A 23733-nucleotide genomic window follows, 5' to 3' on the forward strand; every position below is an offset into this window, starting at 1 on the left:
TTTAACTTTAGCTGGATTGTACGCTGTCGTCCCGTCAGGTGGTTCACAATACAATATTCATAAGGACCAAAAGCCTGTCTAGTCCAGCATCCTGTTGACACAGTGGCCAACAAACCAGATGCCCCAGTGGGAAACCCACAAGCAGGACATGAGTGCAGCAGCACCCTCCTGCCCATGTTCCCCAGCAACTGGTGTACATAGACACACTGCCTCTGATAATGGAGGTAGCATATAGCCATGAGGACTAGCAGCCATGGATACCCTTCTCCAGGAATTTGTCCAATCCCTTTTTAAAACCATCCAAGTTGGTGGCCATCATTACACCTTGTGGAAGCGAATCCCACAGTTTGACTATGCACTGTGTGAAGAAATCTTTCCTTTTAACTGTCCTGAATCTCCCACCAATCAGCCTCATGGTTTCACCCTATTGGGTTCGAGTGTTATGAGAGAGAAAAACTTCTCTCTATCCACTTTCTCCACACCAATGCATTATTGTGTATACTTCTATTTTGTCTCCCCATGCCCACCTTTTTTCTAAGCTAAACTGTCCCAAACATTCCTGATAGGAGAGTTGCTCCAGCCCCTTGATCATTTTGGTTGCCCGTTATTGCACCTTTTCCAACTCTACAATATCCTTTTTGAGGTGTGGGGACCAGAAAGCTGGGTTGCTTCCAGCACCTCCTGAAAACAGGAGCCATTCCTGAACTGCCCAGCCACAGTTCATTCTGTTTTTAAAAAGCGTAATTTTAAAAAGGTGTTTTAATCTTTTTAGCCTTTTACTATTTTACCATTTATGTTAACCGCTCTGAAATCTATTTTACATATGGAGCAGTATACAAATATTGTAAATAAAAAAATAAAATAAAACTGTACACAGTATTCCAAGTATGGTCACACCATAGAGTTGTATTTCCATTAAAATATGGTCCGTTTAATTTTCGATCCCTTTCCTAATGATCCCCCAAACTGGATTTGCCTTTCTCACTACTGTAGCAGCTGCATTTGTTGGTTTGTTTCCCCCTTCTCTTAAGAATCCCCCTTCCCTCCACCCTGCGGGTAATTTCCATCTGCCAAGGAAACAGTTATGAGTCTGATGAGAAGCGAAACTCACAGACAAACCACTCTTCGCCTTGGCTCTCAGAGGGTTAAAGAGAAAGAGCTCCGCGTCCTAGAGAGGCCCAGGAAGATGAAAGGGGAATGTGTGTGTGCTAAGAAAAAAAATAGTCAAAGTTCCTTCCTGTTTGAATTCCCTTCAGAAGAAGATGAATAGAGGAGGGAGCTGGAAAGATTCAAGCTGGGAGGTGCGTGTTGCCTGCCAGAAATGGTGGTGAGTATTGCAACGGAGGAAAACACAGAAAAGGGCCAATTTTGTCCTTCCTGCAGATTCTATGCCTTTAACAGCTGGAAGACAGGCAGAAATCCAACAGGAGAAGCTGTCCCCAGCATAGAGACAGTGATGGGGGAGAGCTTTCCCTGCTGGATTTCTGCTGTGAAAGGCACAGGGACCTGGCCAGAGAACAGAGGCAAACTAACAACAGCAACAAATAATGCAAGGGAGAAAATTGTTTTATTAGACCAATTAAACAAACCTTAATTAAGTCTTGGGTAAAGGATGTGGTGGTGATGGTGGCTGCTAGGTGAGATGGCTTTAAAGGGAGGTTAAACAAATTCACTGAGAAGTGCTAGCCATGTTGATGACTATATGGAGCCTCCTTGTTCATGTGCAGTATACCTCAATATCAGTTGCTGTGTGAGGTTTGTGTGCCTTCAGGTCCTGCTTGCGGGCTTTGTGGGGTATCTGGCTGGTCAGTGCAAGAAAGGAGAATTCTATGCTAGATCAAGGAGGCAGAACCTGTTTCAGCCCAAGGGCCGCATTCCATTTCAGAAAAGCTCTCCAGTGGTGCGCAGGGCCAAAATACTAAAAATACCAGTGTATTTTATTTAAAGCTCCAACTGCCAGCGCCTAAGCCTTAGGAGAGGCATTTCAGCCTTTTAGAATGGAGGAGAAAACTGCACAAAGCTGGGAAACCAACAAATGATTGGGAGTTGGGGGAAAGGGGGTGGGGCTAGGGAAAGGAGATAGGGTGAGCAGAAAGGGGTGGGGCCTTCTAGAAACCCTGAGGGCTGGATTGGGACCCCGGGTCTGAGGTTCTGCACTGCTGGACTATGTGAACAAAAGTTCAGATCCCAAAGGGCTCTTTATCCACCAATTCATTTTAAATATTTCTAGGCAAAGCTCTTCCAATACAGCTTACCTAGGAAACAAGAAGTCTGCAAACATGATCAAATTGTTGTTGTTGTTGTTCAGTCATTCAGTCGTGTCCGACTCTTCGTGACCCCATGGACCATAGCACGCCAGGCCTTCCTGTCCTGCGCTCTCTCCCGGAGCGTGCTCAAGTTCATATTCATTGCATCCGTGATGCTGTCTAGCCATCTCATCCTCTGCCGTCCCCTTCTCCTTTTGCCTTCAGTCTTTCCCAGCATCAGGGTCTTTTCCAGGGAGTTTTCTCTTCGCATTAGGTGGCCAAAATATTGGAGCTTCAGCTTCAGTATCTGTCCTTCCAATGAGCAGTCAGGGTTGATTTCCTTTAGGATGGACTGATTTGACCTCCTTGCAGTCCAGGGGACTCAATACAGTAGTTTAAAACATTTCAAAAGCCAGCTGCACACTCCCATGAAATTAATTTGAATGACTGAAACAATGTAAAACTATCTGCACTATAGATCACTGACAGTACAATCCTGTGTATGTCTACTCAGAAGTAAGCCCCACTGAGTTCAGTGGGGCTTACTCCCAGGAAACTGTGTATATGGGGTTAGAGCCTAAGGGTGCAATCCTGTGCACGTTTAGACAGAAGAAAGTCCTACAACTCCCAGCATTCCCTAGCTAGACTGGGAATTGTAGGGCTTTTTTCTGTCTAAACATGCACAGGATTGCGCCCTAAATAGTTTAAGAATGGCAACAGGCCATCATCTCTACTAAGAGCAACCTAAAAGAGATGGGTTATTCAGGCCCTTTGAAAAGCCTGCACTGGGGGATCCAAATGTATACCCCTTGGGAGGGAGTTCCACAAACATGGTTGTTGTTCAGTCGTTAAGTCGTGTCCAACTCTTCGTGACCCCATGGACCATAGCACGCCAGGCCTTCCTGCTCTCCGCTCTCTCCCAGAGTGTGCTCAAGTCCATATTCATTGCATCGGTGATGCTATCCAGCCATCTCTGCCATCCCCTTCTCCTTTTGCCTTCAATCTTTCCCAGCATCAGGGTCTTTTCCAATGACTTTTCTCTTTGCATTAGGTGGCCAAAATATTTGAGCTTCAGCTTCAGTATCTGTCCTTCCAATGAGTACTCAGGGTTGATTTCCTTTAGGACTGACTGATTTCACCTCCTTGCAGTCCATGGGACTCGTAAGAGTCTTCTCCAGCACCACAGTTCGAAAGCATCAATTCTTCGGCGCTCAGCCTTCCTTATAGTCCAGCTCTCACAGCCATACGTTGCTACTGGGAAAACCATAGCTTTGATTATACGAACCTTTGTCGGCAAGGTGATGTCTCTGCTTCTTACTATGCTGTCTAGCTTTGCCATAGCTTTCCCCCCAAGGAGCAAGCGTCTTTTAATTTCATGGCTACAGTCACCGTCTGCAGTGATCTTGGAGCCCAAGAAAATAAAAACTGTCACTGCTTCCATTTCTTCCCCTTCTATATGCCAGGAAGTGATGGGGTCAGATGCCATGATCTTATTTTTTTTAATGTTGAGTTTCAAACCAGCTTTTGCACTCTCCACTTTCACCCTCAAGAAGAGGCTCTTTAGATCCTCTTCGCTTGCTGCCATTAGGGTGGTATCGTCTGCGTATCTGAGGTTGTTGATAATTCTCCCGGCAATCTTAATTCCGACCTGTGATTCATCCAACCCGGCGTTTCTCATGATGTACTCTGCATATCAGTTAAATAAGCAGGGCGACAATATACAGCCTTGTCGTACTCCTTTCCCAATTTTGAACCAATCGGTTGTTCCATGTCCGGTTCTTACTGTTGCTTCTTGACCCTTGTACAGGTTTCTCAGGAGACAGGTAAGGTGATCTGGTACTCCCATCTCTTTAATAATTTGCCACAGTTTGTTGTGATCCACACAATCAAAGGCTTTAGCATAATCAATGAAGCAGAAATAGAGGTTTTTCTGGACTTCTCTTGCTTTCTCCATGATCCAGCGAATGTTGGCGATTTGATCTCTAGTTCCTCTGCCTCTTCTAAACCCAGCTTGTACTTCCGGTAGTTCTCGGTTCACATACTGCTGAAGCCTAGCTTGTAGGATTTTGAGCATCACCTTGCTGGCATGTGGGCCATCGCCAAAAAGGCACTATCTCTAACGCTCACCAATTGCCTTTCAATCAATTTCAATCTAATTGATTGAAAGGCAGGCCCATGAGCAGGTCCTCTGAAGCTGATCTCAAGGTCTGGGCATGCTCATGTGGGTGCAGACAGCCCTTCAAATATCCTGTCCCCAAAGCATTTAGGACTTTAAGTTCAATAACAATACGTTAGAGTGGTCATTCGCACTGATTAAGTCGACCATTTCTCAATTGGGCCAGGGACGACAGCCTAGAATCCATTTGCAGCCATGGTCCTTCATCCAGCTAGGGCAGGCAGTCAGCCTTTCCCAACCATGTGCCCTCCAGATGGGTGGGACTACAACCCCCATCATCCCCAGTGAAAACCAGAGAAGACAGCCGTTTGGGGAAGGCGGAGCTATGGATTTAGATGCAGATGTCTGCCTGCAGCTGATTCAGGCCATTTGTTTGGGCTGAAAGTTAAGGTCACACAATGTTGTTTTTGAGATTATTTTTATTGTTCCATTTCACTGTGTCAGGGAATAAAAGGTGGCCATTCTTTCTCATAAGGCGGAGGTGTTGAACCTCCTTCACCCTGAGGGCTGGATTCCATTTTGAAGCTCTCCGGGGTGTGCTGCACTAATGGGTGGAGCTGAAGGTGAAAGGGGTGGGGCTAACAATACCAGCATATTTTAGGTTAAAGCACTTATTGCCATTTCCTAATCCTTAGGGTAGGCATTTAAAACTTTTTAGAATGGGGGGAAAACTGCACAAGAGCCAGAAAACCACCAAAAATTGGGTGGTTGAGGGAAAGCGGGGGGGCCTTCTGGGGAACCCCAGGGCCAGACGGAGATCCCAGGAGGGCCGGATTTCCCCACTCCTGCCATAGAAGTATCTGTCACAGATTAATGGCTATCTGCTTGATGTTTGTAGGAGGGCCGGCCCAAGACATTTTGTTCCCTGAGGTGAAGGACAAGATGGCGTCCCCTCTCATTCTATGCACAAAAGCCACCTGGACCGGCAGTTGAGTCTTGTCTTCGACACTGGCAATGGGACAGCATCGTCCACTGCACTGGAAGGCAGCAGCGTAGCTTAGGGGCAAGGGCAGGCCATGTGGCCCACAGCTCTCTCCTTCAACTGGAACCTTGCTGCCACCTCCCAGTCTCTGCCGCCTGAGGCAACCGCCTCACTCTGCCTCATGGCAGGGCTGGCCCTGCTTAGTAGCAGGAAACACTGATTTTCACCATATTTGTGTACAGCTAGGTAAGCCAACTCTAATTCCATAATAGTTGCCACCTACTCTACTAAATACACATCTGCTGCTAGACACTGTATTTGGTTCTGTGAAAAGTTCACACCTGACTCCTCGCCATCCTCTTCCGTGAAAATCCACTACAGAGTGGATGCTTCTTTCCTTTTCTTTGGTGGGGTTCCTACTTAAGCTAGCAGTTTAAATGGAAACTCAGCTTTGCGAGATGGCTTGCATTTCTGCTTAAAAGCTGCATGTCGCCTTTCAGATGGGTGAAGATCTTTAACTAAAGCTCAAGGTGTTTTACAAGCGGAACTTGTGGAGTCAGAAGTAAGCCCCGCTGAGATCAATGGAGCTCACGCTGAGGTAATTATGCATAGCATTCCAGCTGTGTCTCTGAAATTTAATTACAAGATTTTATTACTAGTTTGTGTGTCTGTCTGTTTGGGATGTCTGTGTTTTATGATGGACTATTTAACCAGAAGGTTAGCTCCCTGGAGTATAAATAATAGAAAAGCAGCGTGTGTGTGTAATATTATTAAATATATATAATTAAGAGAGCAATCCTATGTCCCCTAGACAGTGTCTGGGGGAGATAGGATTTTTCTGTTCCCAGCTCCTGTTTTTGTTCCCCTCGTAGAAAGCTCTGTGAGCTCAGAGCCGGGAAACTGTGCTCCCCGCCCCCCCGCCCCCCCGTAGCTGGCACGGAGAGAACTGCAGCAGTTGCCCCTCTGTGCCTCTCTGTGAGGGCGAAAACAGGGCATTCCCAGGGATGGGGAGGGGAGGAGACCACAGAAGCTGTTTTAGACAGCTTCCTATGCAGTCTCCAGCCCCATTCCTGCTCCCTCCCCGAAGCCACACTTAGACGCCCAAAATTGGGCACCTAAGGCAAACTGCAGGGCAGCCAGACCTCCTCCATGCTTCAGCCACCCTGCATTAGATAGGCCGTTGCCTCCAACTTCAGAGGAGATCAGAAGTAACTGACTATCTCAATAGGATTGCGCCGGGCGGGGGGGAATCCTATCTGGTTTTCTGGGAACTGATCTTCCCCCCTTCCGGTCTGCCGTGCAGGCAGCGCAGAACAGCTCCACGCTCCGAAGAGGAGCACGGAGCGGCCAAAATGGGGCGTTCTGGGGCAGGGAAGGCAGAAATGCCAGTACGAAACATCCTATATGTTGTCCAGCAGCCTCCTCCCCCGCTCTGCCTTCCTGCGGCTAGACAGCCGAAATTGTCTAGCTGCAAATGCAGGGCAGCTGAAGCGTGGAGGGGACGATCCCCTCCATGCTTCTCCTGTCCTGCATTGGATAGGCGGTCGCCTCCGAGTTCGGAGGCGGCCGCCTGTCCCCATAGGATTGTGCCCTTAATGAGTTAAATATATCATTATGTGTGGGGTTGGACTCGATGGTCTTATAGGCCCCTTCCAACCCTACTATTCTATGATTCTGTGATTAAATATATTAAATACGTATAATATATTGAAGCATTTTTATGCTGCTTTCGATCAAAAAGTCTCCCAGAGTGGCTTCGATATACACAATAAAAACAAGACACAACAAAAACCCAGAGGCTTACAATCTGAAAATATACGACAGAAAAAGAAAAAGGGTTAGGGAGGGAAGAGGAAAAAAGTAAGCAGTCTTTCAGCAGGTCTGGTGGAAGGGCCTCATTTACACAACTGGGGAAAATAAAGCTATCTAGTCTAGCCAGAATCTCAGCAGTTAAAATCTCTCTGCTTGCTATATTTCTATATTTGTTCATGTTGTTGCCTCTCTTAATCGACTATTGAGAATTGAAATGCTGGCAAAATGAGAGACCCAAGATACCATGTAGACCACATTGATGTTGTACTGTGAGCTGCTCTGGATGCCTGTTTGGGTCAGAACATACATTTGCAGAAATGACTAAAAAATAAATATATGACTATAGATATTGAGAGGGGCAAGCTCATTTTGCCTGTGAATAATGATGTTATGTGAATTTTATGTATTCATTTATTATTTATTTACTGCTTTTTTATCGCACTTTTCAGACAATTCCAGTCCCCCAAAGCGGCTCCCATCAATAAAAAAGGGAGGAAAGCCCTGCCATCAGGCTTACAAACTAAAAAGACAAGACACGCAAGGGAAGGGGAGTGGAGGGAGAAGGAAGAGGCGGGAGATCAGTTTTTCAAGGCCAGAACAAGGTGATGAGCCACAAGCAGGCATTTAAGCGCACTTGGGGCCAGGCTGATCTTCCCTCGTTGGTGTTCCTGCTTGAACGAGGCTCTTGTTCCTTTGTCCGATGGAGTGGGGCAGAGCGTTCATAAGAATGTAAGCAGAGCCCTGCTGGATCAGACCAAGGGTCCGTCTAGTCCAGGGTTCTGTTCACACAGTGGCTGACCAGCTGCCCCAATGGGACGCCCACAAGCAGGACATGAGGGCAACAGCACCCTCTCGCCCATGTTCCCCAGCAACTGGTGCACGTGTGTTTGTTTATTTATTTATTACATTTATATCCTGCCTGTCTTCCATTGTGGAAACATAGGCTCACTGCCTCTGATACCGGAGGTAGCATATAACCATCAGGACTAGTAGCCATTGATAGCCTTCTCCTCCATAAATTTCATAAGAACATAAGCAGAGCCCTGCTGGATCAGACCGAGGGTCCATCTAGTCCAGCATTCTGCTCACACAGTGGCCAAACAGCTGTCGACCAGGAACCCACAAGGAGGACAAGAGCACAACAGCACCCTCCCACCCATGTTGCCCTGCAACGGGTGTACATAGGCTCACTGCCTCTGATAGTTCAAGGTGTTTTACAAGTTTAACCTATGGAGTCAGGTTCAACTTGTAAAACACCCTGAGTTCTTTTTCCTTCCTTCTGCAGTCCCAGGGCAACTGTCTGTTGTAGGTGATATGACTTTCTGGCAGGGAAGGGGGAAGTGAGCTCCCTACAACTGCTCCTTCTCTGGCCAGTCGCAGCCTTTGAGGTAGGTCATAGTTATTCCCATTTCACAGTTGGGGAACCGAGGCTGAGAGAGCAAAAGCTTCTCGGAGCTTTCCAACTGACTCAGTCATATGCAGCCCATTGGGGCAGGGGTGGGCACGCTGTAGCCCCTGGCCTAATTTCATGTGCTCCCCTGGCCTAATTCCTTCAGCTCTCTGCATGCAGTCAGTTCAGACCTTTGGCAAGAGCGATCTGTCCCTTCTTCCTCTGCCTTCTGGGCGGGAAGGAAGAGGGGGAGAGAAAAAAGGGGATGGCATAAAGAGAGAGAAAAGGAAGTGGCAGAAAGAGAAAGAGAAAAAGGATGATTCACCCACTTTTGGCTCTGGCCCTGCTCACCACTGCCTTTGGCCTTCCCATTGCTGACACACACACCCTCCTGACATTAAGTGTGAGGGAATGTGGCCCTCAACAGAAAACAGGTTTCCCACCCCTGCATTAGCGAGAACCTTTCCTTCCACTCCTGACACCCAAACAACATGCTGGGTTTCTTTCCCCTCGCTTTTTTTCTGGGGTCTGTAGAGATTTGGCTTTCTTCACGAAAGTTTGCGGGCTCTTTACATGACACCGTGAACCTCCAGGGCGTCTCCTGCACTAAATGCCCACTGTTCCGTTTTTAAATAGATCGCAGATAATGAGCTAACGAATTACCCCGTTGTGTTCCGCTTGAGTTCCCTCCGTGAAAAGAGGAAAAGTGGCAAGAAGAGGAGCGAGATCAGTGAAAGATAGCTCAGATACAGGGAGAAGGAGGGGGAAGGGGAGGGGGGAAAGGAAGCGCATGCAAAGGGAGTCATTGTGATCCTGCATTTAAAACGGAAGCAGAAAGCCCTGTTTTAAATGCAGGATTTTAGGCTGGTGTAGAGATGCCTGAAATGTTGGCTAGGGGGAAAAGCAGACATATACACCTTTAGTTTCTTCAGAGAAACTCAGGTTTTCTTCCTCATGCTTGGAATTTGATTTATTTATTTGTTTGTTAAGCGTATATCCTGCCTTTCCACTAAAAATAGTGTTCAGTGGGGTTAACAGTAAAATACAGATAAAATAACGGTTATCATTGAAACATTAAAACGTATCAAAAGCATATTAATTTGTTAAAAATTAAATAAAAACACACATAAAAACCCATAAATAAGAAAGAAATAACATCTGACTGGAAGTTATACATGTTTGTCCCTTTCCCTCGCAGGGAGAAGCCCTTCACTTGCTAGGGTGTCTGTTGAATTGTCTGTTCTCCCACTGAGAGAAAACTCATCAACTTACACAGCAAATTGTTTTGCAGACCTAAGACCCAAGTGAGAGGCTGGACATTTCTTCCAACATTTGGTAAGACAGTAAGAAGACTTGGAGCGAAGAGGCAGGGCTACCTCGGATGAGGCCATTCTGGACCTGGGACAAAATGGCTGCCAAGGAAGGAATGCAGTCAGGCTTTGGCCTGCGGTTTCACGCAGAGCCAGAGCAAGGGGTACATCGGCGGATTAAAATGGAGGAAGATGACCCATCGGATTGCACGTCAGGGGAGGGATTGGAGGAAGCCCCTCATATCATGCAGGCCGGGAGTATCCGGGAATTCTTGCAAAGGCCGCCTGGGGAGCACGAAGCCAGTGACGGGTTACTTCAGCGTTGGGAAGCCCAGTGGCAGGAGTTTTTGAAGACGCTGGAGTACCCACACTCGGAGTGGGAGACACCACAGCTGCTGGAGGAACCCACCCCATGGGACAATACAAAGGCCTTCCTGGTCTCCTTCGAGCAAGTGGCTGAGGCCTGCCGGTGGCCGCAAGAGGACTGGATGGCCCGTCTCCTGCCAGCCCTCAGTGGGGAAGCTGAGCAGATTTTTAGCAGCCTGGATACCAGAGACAGGGTGGACTACAACAAGGTGAAGGCGGCCATCTTGCGGGGGGATGCCATTAGTCGGGAGCGGCAGCGCCAGAACTTCCGGCGGTTCTGCTACCAGGAGGCCGAGGGACCAAGAGGCGTCTACAGCCGGCTCCAGAAGCTTTGCCACCGCTGGCTGAAAGTGGACCGGCACAGCAAGGAGCAGATCCTGGAGCTGCTGATCCTGGAGCAATTCCTGGCGATCCTGCCCCCAGAAATGCAGAGCTGGGTCAGGGAACATGGCCCAGAGACCTGCTCCCAGGCTGTGGCCCTGGCCGAGGATTTCCTGCAAAGGCAGCGTCCAGATGAGAGCTGGGAAGAACAGGTGAGAGCTGGCATTTGTCATGGTCAGACTCCCTAAGTCACATTTTCACCCTTGACACCAATGCCTGCCGAGCCTGTTCAGGTATAATGAAAAGCGAGTGCCTCTTCTTTTATTTTCATTAGTAACTAGGGAACGGACCTGGCTTTGCACATTTTGGAGTGGTCCTTAGTTTGACAGAGTGAAGCCTTCAAGCAACCTTTCCAGCTGTCCGAGTTGGACACATGGGGCCCGCCCCATCTGAGTGAAGCCATACTTGCTGGCACCCCTAGGCACGGCCACCTGAGGGAGAGGGCTGCCCACTCCATTCCCCAGGCGGTGGGGGCTGCCCCACAGCAGGGCAGAGGGGTTAGCCGAATAACTCTGTCCTTCGGCCTACTCATCTCTGGCCTCAAAATGTATGGGCCACAGAGCTTTGTGCTGGCTAGCAAAGTCTGCCTCCTAGTGGATGAAGATGTTGCTGCAGGCGTCAAACACACGGACGCATTTAAATAAATTAAAATCAATTAATGCATTTTAAAAACCAGTTAACCCCAGGGTGCACCACATTGGGGACCCCTTCACGAGCCCCATTGGAGATACCCGTGGGTGGTATGGCGCCTGCAGGTGCTGCGTTGGGAACCCCTGATATAAACCATAGCTTAGCATCATGTGCGAACTCAGCCCCTGTGTTTGAAGTCGCTGTTGAGGTCAGCTGATGTTAGGCACAATCCGCTTCTCTTTCCCAAAGCACCGCCACCTCCACTTCCGAGTCCCGCCTTTTTCTTTCAGGAGCTTGGACCCATTGAGGAGGTAGCTCTGGATTTCTCCGAGGAAGAAGAGGCTGCGCTGAACGGCGAGCAGAGGCAGGATTACAGAGAGGCTGAGGGGGAAGTTGACGACGGAGACGCCAGCTCTCTGGGTAAGCGTGACCTGGTTTTGTTTCCATTTCTTCTTATTTTTGAAATAAGTGTCCCACTTCTCCTCAACGAGCTCAAAAAGTGGCTAATAATAAGAAAACGGTCATAACGGCAGCAATCAGCATCTGTAAAACTCTGAAACGGACGACCAAAGATATTGGTATGCTCCTGTGTTCCGCTTCTGAAGAGGTGAGGAGTTTCAGGGGATTCAGCACTTACTCAGACTACTCAGACTCCGTTAAAACATTAAAATACAATATACAACATCTAAAAACCGTTTACATAAAAACATAGGGACAATATATACAAACAACATATAACTAAAAACAACTTTGAACTAAAAACAATTTTTAAAAAATCCAACAACAGCTTAAAACAACACAGCCTAAAAACAGTACGCAAGAGTCAGCACGAGGAACAAGAGTTCCCAAAAGGGAAGGCCTGCCGGAATAACAGCATCTTCAGTGCCTGCTTCAAAACCTCCAGCGAGGTCAGCAGGCGCGTTCCAACCAGCAGGTCGTTCCACAACGGAGAGGCGGCAAAGGAAAAGGTCCTCTGGCGTGTGGCTGCCAGTCTCACATGAGGCAGCCGCAGCAGAGAGCCCCCAGAGGACCTTAGGTGGCGGACTGGGACGCAGGGGAGGGCTGCGCCCTAAGGTGCCTTGGACCTTGACCATGTAAGGCCTTAAAGGTAAGAACCATCACTTTATATTTTGCTTGGAAACAAATTGGCAGCCAGTGTAAAGATTTTAAAACCGGTGTAATATGGTTTCCATGGGATGTCCCAGAGACCAACCTGGCTGCCATATTTTGTACGAAGTGTCCGAACTAAATATACAGGCAGCCCCAAGTACAGCGCAATGCAGAAATCAAGCCTAGAGGTTACCAGCGTGTGTACCACTGTTACCAGGTCCACATGTTCCAGGAATGGGCATAGCCGGCGTTATCAGCCGAAGTTGATAACAGGCACTTCTCACCGTTGCCTCCATCTGGGGTGCCAGGAGCAGGGTTGGGTCAAGAAGCACCCCAACCTACAAACCTGTTCCTTCAGGGGGCGTGCAACCCCATCCAGAACTGGGTGACATACCTCCATACCTGAATTAGGACTCTTCACGATAAGCACCTCTGTCTTGCCTGGATTCAGCTTCAGCTTGTTCTCCCTCATCCAGCCCATTTCCAACTTCAGGCAGTTATTCAGAGGAGTCATGCGTTCCTTGGATAAAGATGTTAAGGAGAAACAGATTTGGGTGTCATCAGCATACTGATAACACTGAGCCCCAAACCTCCTGATGATCTCTCCCAGCGGTTTCATGTCGATATTGAACAGCATCGGGGATAGAATGGAGCCCTGAGGGACTCCACATAATAGTTCCTTTTTCAAGGAACAACTATCCCTGAGCGACACCATCTGGAACCATCCTGAGAGAAAGGAGCAGAACCACTGCAGAGCAGTGCCCCCAACTCCCTCAGGCAATCCAGAAGGATACCATGGTCAATGGTATTGAATGCTGCTAAGAGCAATTAGTTGACTAAAAAGCGGACACAGCCTCCAAACACCAGCAACTTTGACTGATAGACAGGCAGGCAGGCAGGCAGGCAGACACTACCTCTATATGCTTATTATCCTAAAATCTCTACACAGTTTACATTAAAAAAATACATATAATACAATATAAAGACCAATGTAAAAACAAAATAAAATAATAAATACTAATAAATAAAACATTACAGCAAGAACAAAAGAAGAACAAGGACTGGAAAACATTTTTCTTGTAGCCTTGGTGGTCCTGTATTATGCAAAGCTGTCTACAGACTTTGCACTTCACTGCTGTTCGTGGATTCTGATTGTACCCTGAGACACTGCTGACCTGACACTTGTTTTGCACTTTGACTTCTCTGATCAATCACAAGACAGAGACCTGAGCCTGGGCACTGGACACATGCTCCATCTCCCAACATTTTGAAGCAGATGCTTCTCAACACCATTTTAGTATCTTCTTTTAAAAGGCACTGGCTAAAGATTTTATACCCTAGACACCCTTGTGGCAGGTAGTTCCACAGTCCCAAGTCTCAAAGTTCTCAAGCTGATTGGTGGGAGATTCAGGACAGATAAAAGGATGGAAAAACACTCTCACACAGGGCAGAGTTAAACTATGGAATTCGCTACCACAGGATATAGTGATGGCCACCAATTTGGATGGCTTTAAAAGGGGGTTGGACAAATTCATGCAGGAAAAGGCTATCGAGGGCTACTAGTCTTGATGGCTATGTGCTACCTCCAGTACCAGAAGCAGTGAGCCTATGTACACCAGTTGCTGGGGAACATGGGTGGGAGGGTGCTGTTGCTCTCATGCCCTGCTTGTGGGCTCCCGGTTGGCCACTGTGTGAACAGAATGCTGGACTAGATGGACCCTTGGTCTGATCCAGCAGGGCTCTTCTTATGTTCTAAACTTAGTAAAGGAATATCTCTCAATATTTCCTTTGTTTCTTTATGAAAATCGTAGTTTAGGAGAGTTTTGCTTATGAGAGAAATGCAGAAGAACAAATAACTGTTTTGGATAAATATTTGCAAAGCAGCCCATTATTCAGGTTGGTGCAGGTGTCTTGCAAGATGCAAAGGCTTCTGGGGCAAGTATTTGTCAGAGTGCTTAAAGTGTCCTCTTCGTTCCAGCAGGTGAAGGATGGATGAGCGCCAATGAGGAGGAGACCTCCCAGTCAGAAGGTTTTGATCGAGCACAGCTAAACAGGGCACCAAAGGTGGGGAGACCAGAAAACAAGGTTTCCCACTTTCATGAGCAGAAAGATGCTTCTGATGGCTGGCACCGAGCAGAGAAAAAAAAAGGAAATAACTTGCAGGAGAGACCAGAAACATCCGTTCTTTGGGAGGGTGATGAAGCCCTTGATTGGACTGGAGGACAACAGAGAATCCACAAAGGGAAGAGGAAAGACACGTGTAAGATTGGTGAGTGGAGCTTCAGGCAGAGTTCCAGTCTTATTAAACAAGAGAAAAGAGACACATATAAATGCTCCGATGGCGGGAAAAGCTTCAAGGTGATTTCTCACTGCATTTCCCGTAAAGGAAACCATGGAGAAAGGAAGCCACACAGATGCCCAGACTGTGGGAAATCCTTTATTGCCAAAGCACACCTTATTATTCATCAGAGAATACACACTGGAGAGAAGCCATTTCAGTGCCTGGCCTGTGGGAAAATGTTTGCCCAGCGTTCGAACCTCACCGTCCATCAAAGAATCCACACAGGAGTGAAGCCGTTCCAGTGCTCTGACTGTGGGAAAAGCTTTTGTTCCAGCACCAACCTTACCAAACACCACAATATCCATGTAAAAGGGAGCCCATATAAATGTTTAACTTGTGGGAAAAGCTTCAAGGTCCACTCTCACTTCATTGCCCATAAGCGGATCCATGCAAGGAGAAAATCACATAAATGTTCAGACTGTGGGAAATCTTTCCTTGCCGCATCACAGCTCATTATACATCAGCGAATTCACACAGGAGAGAGACCCTACAAGTGCTTGGAATGTGGGAAAACCTTCAGCCAGAATGCTCACCTTAACGTTCATCAACAAACCCACAAAAGAGTAAAATCATTCCAATGTTCTGACTGTGGAGAAAGCTTCCGTTCCAGGATCAAACTGGTCCAACATCAAAGAATTCATACAGGAGAAAACCGCTATAAATGCTCTGAGTGTGGGAAAACCTTCAGGGTAAACTCCCACCTCATTGCTCATAAGAGGAACCATACAGCCAAAAAACCACATAAGTGTTCATACTGTGGGAAATCCTTCTTTACCAAATCTTACCTTATCATCCATCAGAGAATCCACACTGGAGAAAGGCCGTATAAATGCTTGGCCTGTGGGAAAGGTTTCAGCCAAAGTTCACACCTTAATGTCCACAAACGAACACACACGGGGGTGAAGCTGTTCCAATGTTCTGACTGTGGACAAAGTTTCAGTTCTGGCACAAACCTTATGAAGCATCGAAGCATCCACACAGGAGATTGCCTGTATATATGTTCTGACTGTGGCAAAAGCTTCAAAGTGCATTCGCACCTTATTGCTCACAAGAGAATCCATGCAGCAAAGAAACCACATAAGTGCTCATACTGTGGGAAGTCCTTCTTTGCCAAATCATACCTTATCATCCACCAGAGAATTCACACTGGAGAGAGACCATACAAATGCTTGGCTTGTGGGAAAAGCTTCACACAGAGGTCACACCTTACTGTTCATGAAAGAACCCACACAGGGAAAAAGCCATTCCAGTGTTCAGACTGTGGGAAAAGCTTCAGGGTGAGGTCTCGCCTTATCACACACAAGCAAATCCATAAACCCAAAAAACCCCATAAATGCTCCTTCTGCAGCAAAACCTTCATTTTCAAGTCTTACCTTATCATACATGAGAGAATGCACACAGGAGAGAGACCGTACAAATGTTTGGCCTGTGGCAAAAGCTTTAGTCAGAGTTCACACCTTAATGTCCATCAAAGAACTCATGTGGGAAAGAAGCCATTCCAGTGCTCCGAATGTGGGAAAAGCTTTCGAGTGCGCTCTCAACTTATTGCTCACAAGAGAATCCACACAGCAAAGAAACCACATAATCATAACAATAAGAATAATGATAAGAATAATAATAAGAATAAATGCTTGGATTGTGGGAAATCTTTCATTTCCAAATCGTACCTTATCATACATCAGAGAATCCATACAGGAGAGAGACCCTACAAATGTGTGGCCTGTGGGAAATGTTTTAGCCAGAGTTCCCACCTGACGGTCCATCAAAGAACCCACAAGGGAGAGAAGCTGTTTCCATGTTCTGACTGTGGGGATAGTTTCAGTTCTCAGGTGAAGCTTCTTAAGCATCAGAGAATCCACATAAATGGGAACCCGTTTCAGTGCTTGGACTGTGGGAAATCCTTTGTCACCAAGTCACAGCTTGTGATACATCGGAGAAGCCACACAGGGGAAAGGCCCTATAAATGCTTGGACTGTGGGAAAGGGTTCAGCCAGAGTTCAAATCTTATTAGACATCAAAGGATTCACTCAGGGGAGAACCCCTATAAATGTTCAGACTGTGGGAAAAGCTTCTGTTCAAATGAGAATCTTATTAAGCATCAGAGAATTCACACATAAATAAACAAGATCCTGTATGTGTTCACACACTGTCGGAAGGCTGTCGAAGTGCACAGACTTCAACAACGCATTCCATTTTGTTATCCGTTGCGGGGTAGGGGGAACCGTATATCACAAAACATCACACTGCAGCTCAGAAAGCTTCTGTGGTTATAACTTAAGAATTTGCTACTCATCGGAGAATCCATGGAGGAAACATTTGTTGTAAATGCTTAGACAAGCCACGGTCAGAACACAAACCCGCAACAGATTCTGAACCTAGGACCTGAGGAGTGTCAAAGTGGTTCACTTTGTATACCATCACACAGGTATGGCCAAAAGAGGGAACTACAGGGAAGCCACCAAGGATATCTCTTAACAATAATAGGCCAGAGTGGGTTGTGAGGTACTCCTTGATCTTTGTAAGGCCTTCCAGGTCACACATGCTAACTGGTCTCCTTGTGACAGACTGCTTTGGCCTGTGGGTTTTACCCCTGCTTTACCAATTTGACAGGAGCAGGGTCTGACTCCCACACAGGTGGGAACATAGGAAGCTGGCTTTCACCAGCTAAATCTATTTGTCCAGCTAGCCAAGTATTGTTTATTCTGACTAGCAGCAGCTTTCTGGGGGCTTGGGCCTTTCACAGCATTTGTTATCTGACACTTTTTAAACTGGAGACCAAGGGTCCATTTAATCTAGCATTCCGTTCACACGGGGGCCAACCAGCTGCCCATGGGAAACCCACAAGCAGGACATGAGTGCCACAGCACGCTCCCGCCCATGTTCCCCAGCAACTGAGGTACATAGGCATACTGCCTCTAATACTGGAGGGAGCACAGAGCCATCAGGACTAGTAGCCATGGACAGCCTTCTCCTCCAGGAATTTGTCTAACCTTTTAAAGCCATCCAAATTGGTGGCCACTGCTACATCTTGTGGAAGTGAGTTCCATAGTTTGACTGTGGGTGTTGAGCCTGGGACCTCCTGCAGGCAAAGTATCTGTTCCACCACTTAGCTCCAAGGGAAATCTTCTGCGACAATTTAAATCTTTAACCTGCAAAAAGTCCATATAAAAACAGACTTGCTTAGATGGTTTAAAAAACAACAACCATCAGAAAATCTACACAGGAGAGAAGCCATATAAAAGACATATATTCTGGCTAAAGCTTCAGCTTTAGTCATCACGAGAGGATCGAAACACCCAAGAGAAAGCATTCCAGTATTGTCTGTTAGATGTCTTAGAATCTACACAGGAGGGGAACGCTTACGCATCATGAGGAATTGAACACCCTTCATTAAAAAAGGGAAAAAATACCTTTCGTTTAAAAAGCTAGTCTGCTGACCGATTGAGAGCTTTTCACCTGTTTTTTTAAGGTAGTATTTTGGGGAGGTGCTGATGAAGTGGATGTTCTCTTGAACATCCACTTCATCAGCACATCCTCTGTGGTTGAGAAAATCATTGTCAGAAGCAGCTCACAAATGAGCTGCTAATGAAGGACTAGGTGGTGAAGGCTGTGGGAAGACCTGTTCCTAATAGGTGTATGTGGAGAATGCAGAGATCTTCCCATTTCAACAGCTGTGATGGGCAGTCCTTGGTTTCTCAGTCTTTGGTACCATGGCCTGAGGCCACCATCTGTTTGCACTGCCCCTCAAGGCAAGCAGATATTACTGTCCAGGGGCAATGCACTAGCAAGTGAATTAATCTTGGCTCCTTTTGGAGCTGCTTAGATCACAGCCTGTTCATTGTGTGTACCCCTGTGTGTGGGACGTAGCACATAAGACAACAGGAGGGATTAGGACACTAACAAGCATCAAATTAAAATCAAGAAGACAGGCTGCATAGGGAAAGAGGTAAAGGGGGGTGGGGGTGGGATTGCAAACCAGCAATAACTTCCTTCTGTGGGCATGACCGATTGTGCTTCTGAGGTTCAATGTTGCTGTTACACAGGGATTGCTCATTTTACATTTAAAACCCCGGAGTTGTCAAGTACATGAGTGCACATCTCCAGGCAGAAAAAAATGTGGGGCGGGGACGTTCTATGCTTTTCAAACTCGGTGGGGCCATCTGGGGTGGGATGACTGATATACCTGGATGTGATGTCATGGAGGCACTGTCCAATGGGGGGTGCAGTGAGCCTTGTTCTCTGTGAGCCTTCTTCAGAGCCCCCCACATCAAAACGTATAGGGGATTGCCTTACCTTGCTAGTTTTGGAATTGGTCTTTTTCAACAACTTCAAAAAGTTGTTGAAAGCCATCCCAGAAAAGGGATAACAAATAACGCACCAGGATGTGATGTCATGTAGGTACCGTCGAATCAGGGGCCAGTGAGCTTTGCAGCAGCACCCCCTCTCCCCCCATAGCAAAACGTGGATAGTCTTGCTGGCTAGCTACAGAATTAATTTTTTTTAGCAACTCTTTCTCACACTATGAGATTTTAGAGATCTCGCAACAGTCTGAAGATGATGACTAGAACTAGCCCAGACCCAGACAGCCCAAGATTTTCACTTGCAAACCTGTTTTTAATCCAAGGCGCTAAGGACCTGCTCACCTCTGTAGGCTGCTCAGACTGAAACAATAGGGTCAAAAGAACATGATAATGAAGCTCAGCATCCTGGTCAAGTATAGAACCAACACTGAGTGCAGCCCTTTTCCCCTTATGCAGATCTGCCTCCACAGAAGCTGCGGCTTTTTCTGGATGTTGTCTGAAGAGTTCTCTCTCCCTTTCACCATGCATTTAAAATTAATAGGTAGCAACAATGCATAATTTTCTAATGTACAGTTTTTACCTTCCTATGTGGTTCTCCCCTCCCCCCTCTCAATTGTTCACAAACTTCGCTTTCCTGTCATGCAACTGGTGGTTTCAGATACCTTTGACATGGGTCTGTGTGCTTTCTTTTACATTTCTAGAAATAAGGGGTTGGGTTTCTTCATTTTCAGATTTTGGGGAAGTACTGGAATGACTACCTGCATGTTGCCCTTGATAGTAAGAATTGATCGTAATTATCAATAATATATTTTATTGTTATTGATCATCTCAGCAAGGGCAATTCTTGAGGCATAAACATTGGTGCAGCTGTCTTTTTGTCTGGTTCTGGCCTTGCCACTTGCCCCCTCAACGCTGCTGCTAGCCCTAGTGGGTAAGTAAAAGGCAGATACAACCTCGGAGCAAGGGTACTGCAGGCTGGCAAGCGCGACACTGTGTAAAGCAGAAGTGGGCAACCGGTGGCCTTCCAAATGTTTTGGCCTACAATTCCCATCAGCCCTAGCAAGAGTAGCCAATGGTGAGAGATCATGGGAGTTGCAGGCCAAAACATTTGGAGGGCTACAGGTTGCCCACCCCTGTGTAAACATTGCAGTGTTAGGTCACCATCCCATAGCATCACACACAAATCCACAGTGTGGTTCATAAACACACACTGACTGGATTTGCACAGCATGCTAACCCACACCCAGTGGTTGAGCGTGGGAGGTTGTTGAACTGTGGGTTGTTTGTTGAACCCTGGGTTAACGTGTTGTCTGAAACCAGGACATTTTCCACAGGGTGGCTTGTTAACTATGTAGTGTGGCTTATTTTTCTTGAACAAGCTACCTTGAGAACCCATTGTTTGTTGTTATGTTGTTCAGGGTGGTGAAGAAGCCACACTGCACAGTTAACAAGCCGCGCTGTGGAAAATGTCCTAGGTTCAGACAACATGCTAGTTCAACAACGACATACACTCAGCCACTGAGTGTGGGTTAGTGTGTTGTGTGAACAGCCCCACAGAGTACAATCTAACACTGAGTTAGGACTGCTAAAGTCAAATGAAACTAGCTCTCTGTATGGCCGTCTTGATGGCTTTAAAAGGGGTTAGTGACATGCATGGAAAGAGGTTCAGTCAGGGCCAGAAATATTGGAACAAGGATAACTGCTTTGGCAGTTGGCCTCCGTACACCACTGCATTGAAGTTGAAAGGAAACACACCCAGATGGGAGCAAAGTCAGGACTTCCAGCTGTAATTCAAGGGCTGTGACAAAAGTGGGGCACTACCCATTCAGGAAGGACAGCCAGTGGCATACACACACACCCGTCATTGGGGGCTCATAAGTAATGGAACGACTGGCTGACAAGCAGCTGCATGGCCAGGTGTGGCCTGTTTCCTGGGTACCCCATGACCAATCAAGCAGATAAAAGGCCTGGAGGAGGTTCTGAGTGTTACATTTGCATTTGGTAGCTGTTCACTGGAACTCCCAACATGAGGTCCAAAGAGGTGCCCATGCAAGTGAAGGAGGCCATCATTAGGCTGAGGAAACAACAAACCCATCAGAGAGATAGCAAAAACAGTGGGAGTGACCAACGCAACAGTTTGGAACATCCTGAAAAAGAAGGAATTAACTGGCAAGCTCGGCAACAGCAAAAGGCCTGGAAGGCCACGGAAGGCAACTAAAGTGGATGACCGCAGAATTCTGCTACTGGTGAAGAGGAACCCTTTCACAACATCTAGCCAGGTCAAGAACGCTGTTGCGGAGGTAGGCATGTCGTTGTCAACATCTACAGTCAAGAGACAGCTTTATGAATGTAAATACAGAGGCTTCACAACAAGGTGCAAACCACTGGTAACGCTCAAGAACAGACAGGCCAGATTAGCCTTTGCCAGCAAACACCTAAAAAGCCTGCCCAGTTCTGGAAAAAGATTCTTTGGATTGATGAAACCAAGCTTAACGTGTACCAGAATGATGGGAAGAGAAAAGTATGGAGAAAGAAAGGAACAGCTCATGATCCAAAGCATACCACATCATCTGTCAAACATGGTGGAGGCAGTGTTATGGCATGAGAGCCAGTGTGGTGTCGTGGCAAGAGTGTTGGACTGGGAGCTGGGAGATCCGGGTTCTAGTCCCCATTCGGCCATGGAAGCTCACTGGGTGTCTTTGGGCCAGTCACACACTCTCAGCCCAACCTACCTCACAGGGTTGTTGTTGTGAAGATAAAATGGAGAGGAGGAGGATAATGTAAGCCGCCTTGGGTTCCTTGCAAGAGGAAAAAAGGCGGGATATAAATGCAATAATAAATAAATAAATAAATAAATAAATAAATGGGCATGTATGGCTGCCAATGGAACCGGGTCACTGGTGTTTATTGATGACCTGACTGCTGATAAAAGCAGCAGGATGAATTCTGAAGTGTATAGGGCTATACTTTCTGCTCAGATTCAGCCGAATGCTGCCAAACTGATAGGACACCGCTTCATATTGCAGATGGATAATGACATACAGCAAAAGCTACCCAAAAGTTTCTCAAGGCAAAGAAGTGGGATGTTCTTCAATGGCCAAGTCAGTCACTTGATCTCAACCCAACAGAGCATGCTTCTCACTTACTGAAGACAAGACTGAAGGCAGAAAGACCCACAAACAAGCAGCAGCTTAAGGCAGCTGCAGTAAAGGCCTGGCCAAGCATCTCGAGGGAGGAAACTCAGAATTTGGTCATGTCCATGGGTTCCAGACTTCAGGCAGTCATTGACTGCAAAGGATTGTCATCCAGGTATTAAAGGCGATCCTTAAGTTTGAAATGATGTTGGTTTGTTCCATTACTTATGAGCCACCAACGATGGGTGTGTGTGTATGCCACTGGCTGTACTTCCTGAATGGTTAGTGCCCCACTTTTGTCAAACCCCCTGAATTACAGCTGAAGGACCTGACTTCGCTCCCATCTGGGTGTGTTTCCTTTCAACTTCGATGTGGTGGTGTACAGAGGCCAACTGCCAAAACCGTTATCCTTGTTCCAACATTTCTGGCCCCGTCTGTATATCTAAAGCTGTTTTAAAAGTATTTTGAGAGAAAGACAAAGGCTGACATTAATGAGACCATAGCATTCAACAGCAACAACAATAAAAAATGAAATTGCTTACTGAGGGGAAAATCTATGGAAAACTGGAAACATGGTATGGGTAAAATTTGTCCCAATATTTATAAGTTATTGGAATATCTTCACAGCACAACTTATTCTCAAATGTTATGTAGTAATGTGAACCTAGACGGTTATAAATTATTGCATCTTATAATGGGAAATATATCAAATCTATTTGGGGTGGGGGGAGGAATGCTGTCAGAAACACTTAAGATTCACTAAGGAACTTCTACCTGTGATCATTACAAGGAAATGCAGGAAAGATGTAAAGAAAATGAGTAAATGAAATCCTACCAAAAAAAAAGAAATAATTCCCTCTTGGATTTATTTTTTTCTCCTGGAGTCAAACATTAGGCAAACATTAAGAGGATTTACTCTTTTACACGTCGGATGCTTCAGACAATGTGTTTTGCTAAGCACTGAATGCAAAATCTGTAGCCAGAATGGCTACAGATGTCAGGAGAGGTGGTGCCAGTATTCAGAAATGACCTATTTATGTAAGAGTGTGAAAAGGATGGGAAAAAAATGGATGTATTTAATTTCAGATGGACCTTGCTTCTGGTGTTTTGATGCAAAAAGAACAATGTACTCACAAAAATAGACCAACATTTTTGTTCACCATGAGAAAAGCAACAAACTCTGTGAATTTGCCAAATGAAAAAGGAATTGTAGCATCTTACATTTCTTATATGACAAATGATAATAAATATATCTCTATATATACACATCCACCCCACCCCAAGCATTGGATTATTGAAACACTTGCAGGAACTTGTGTGTGTGTGTGTGTGTGGTGTGTGGCTCTTGGACAGGTTCTTAAAAAAATATATATTGTGCGGGGCAAAAAAGAAAAGAGTTACCAAATGCCATATTGATATACAAACCTCGGGTCACTGATACAGTTTGATTAACTGGCACAGGCCACTGTAGATAATGCCAAGTAAGCTTGGGAAAGAATTTTCCCACCTGTGTAAATTGCGTATTTCACAATTTGTGGGAAGAAGAATTCTTTGCAATGCAAAAGTTCGCTGCGAGTGGTGTGTCCTATTCGGTACCATCCAATATAGAGTAAA

The 23733-nt window shown here is 46.3% G+C and overlaps 1 protein-coding gene across 11 annotated transcripts; it reads left to right on the forward strand.

The window, feature by feature from the left end:
• Window positions 1–1170: 1170 nt before the first annotated feature.
• LOC146356089 (uncharacterized) lies at window positions 1171–23537 on the forward strand. Of its 11 annotated transcripts, none has more exons than XM_084831214.1 (6): window positions 1181–1327; window positions 5845–5942; window positions 7606–7758; window positions 9745–10755; window positions 11524–11653; window positions 14325–23537. In XM_084831214.1, the coding sequence occupies exons 4-6, from the start codon at window positions 9928–9930 to the stop codon at window positions 16799–16801; spliced, it is 3435 nt and encodes a 1144-aa protein (XP_084687340.1). In that variant the 5' UTR covers window positions 1181–1327; window positions 5845–5942; window positions 7606–7758; window positions 9745–9927; the 3' UTR covers window positions 16802–23537. The 11 variants fall into 11 exon arrangements, with proteins under 11 accessions (XP_084687339.1, XP_084687340.1, XP_084687341.1 ...); XM_084831208.1 differs by having other exon boundaries at window positions 1205–1327; window positions 9838–10755; window positions 14322–23537; XM_084831216.1 differs by having other exon boundaries at window positions 1205–1327; window positions 9838–10755.
• The last annotated feature ends 196 nt before the right edge of the window (window positions 23538–23733 follow it).

This window comes from Heloderma suspectum, chromosome 2 (assembly GCF_057233095.1).
Source record: "Heloderma suspectum isolate Gila_16-S chromosome 2, 16-S_ref, whole genome shotgun sequence".
Lineage (NCBI taxonomy): Eukaryota > Metazoa > Chordata > Lepidosauria > Squamata > Helodermatidae > Heloderma > Heloderma suspectum.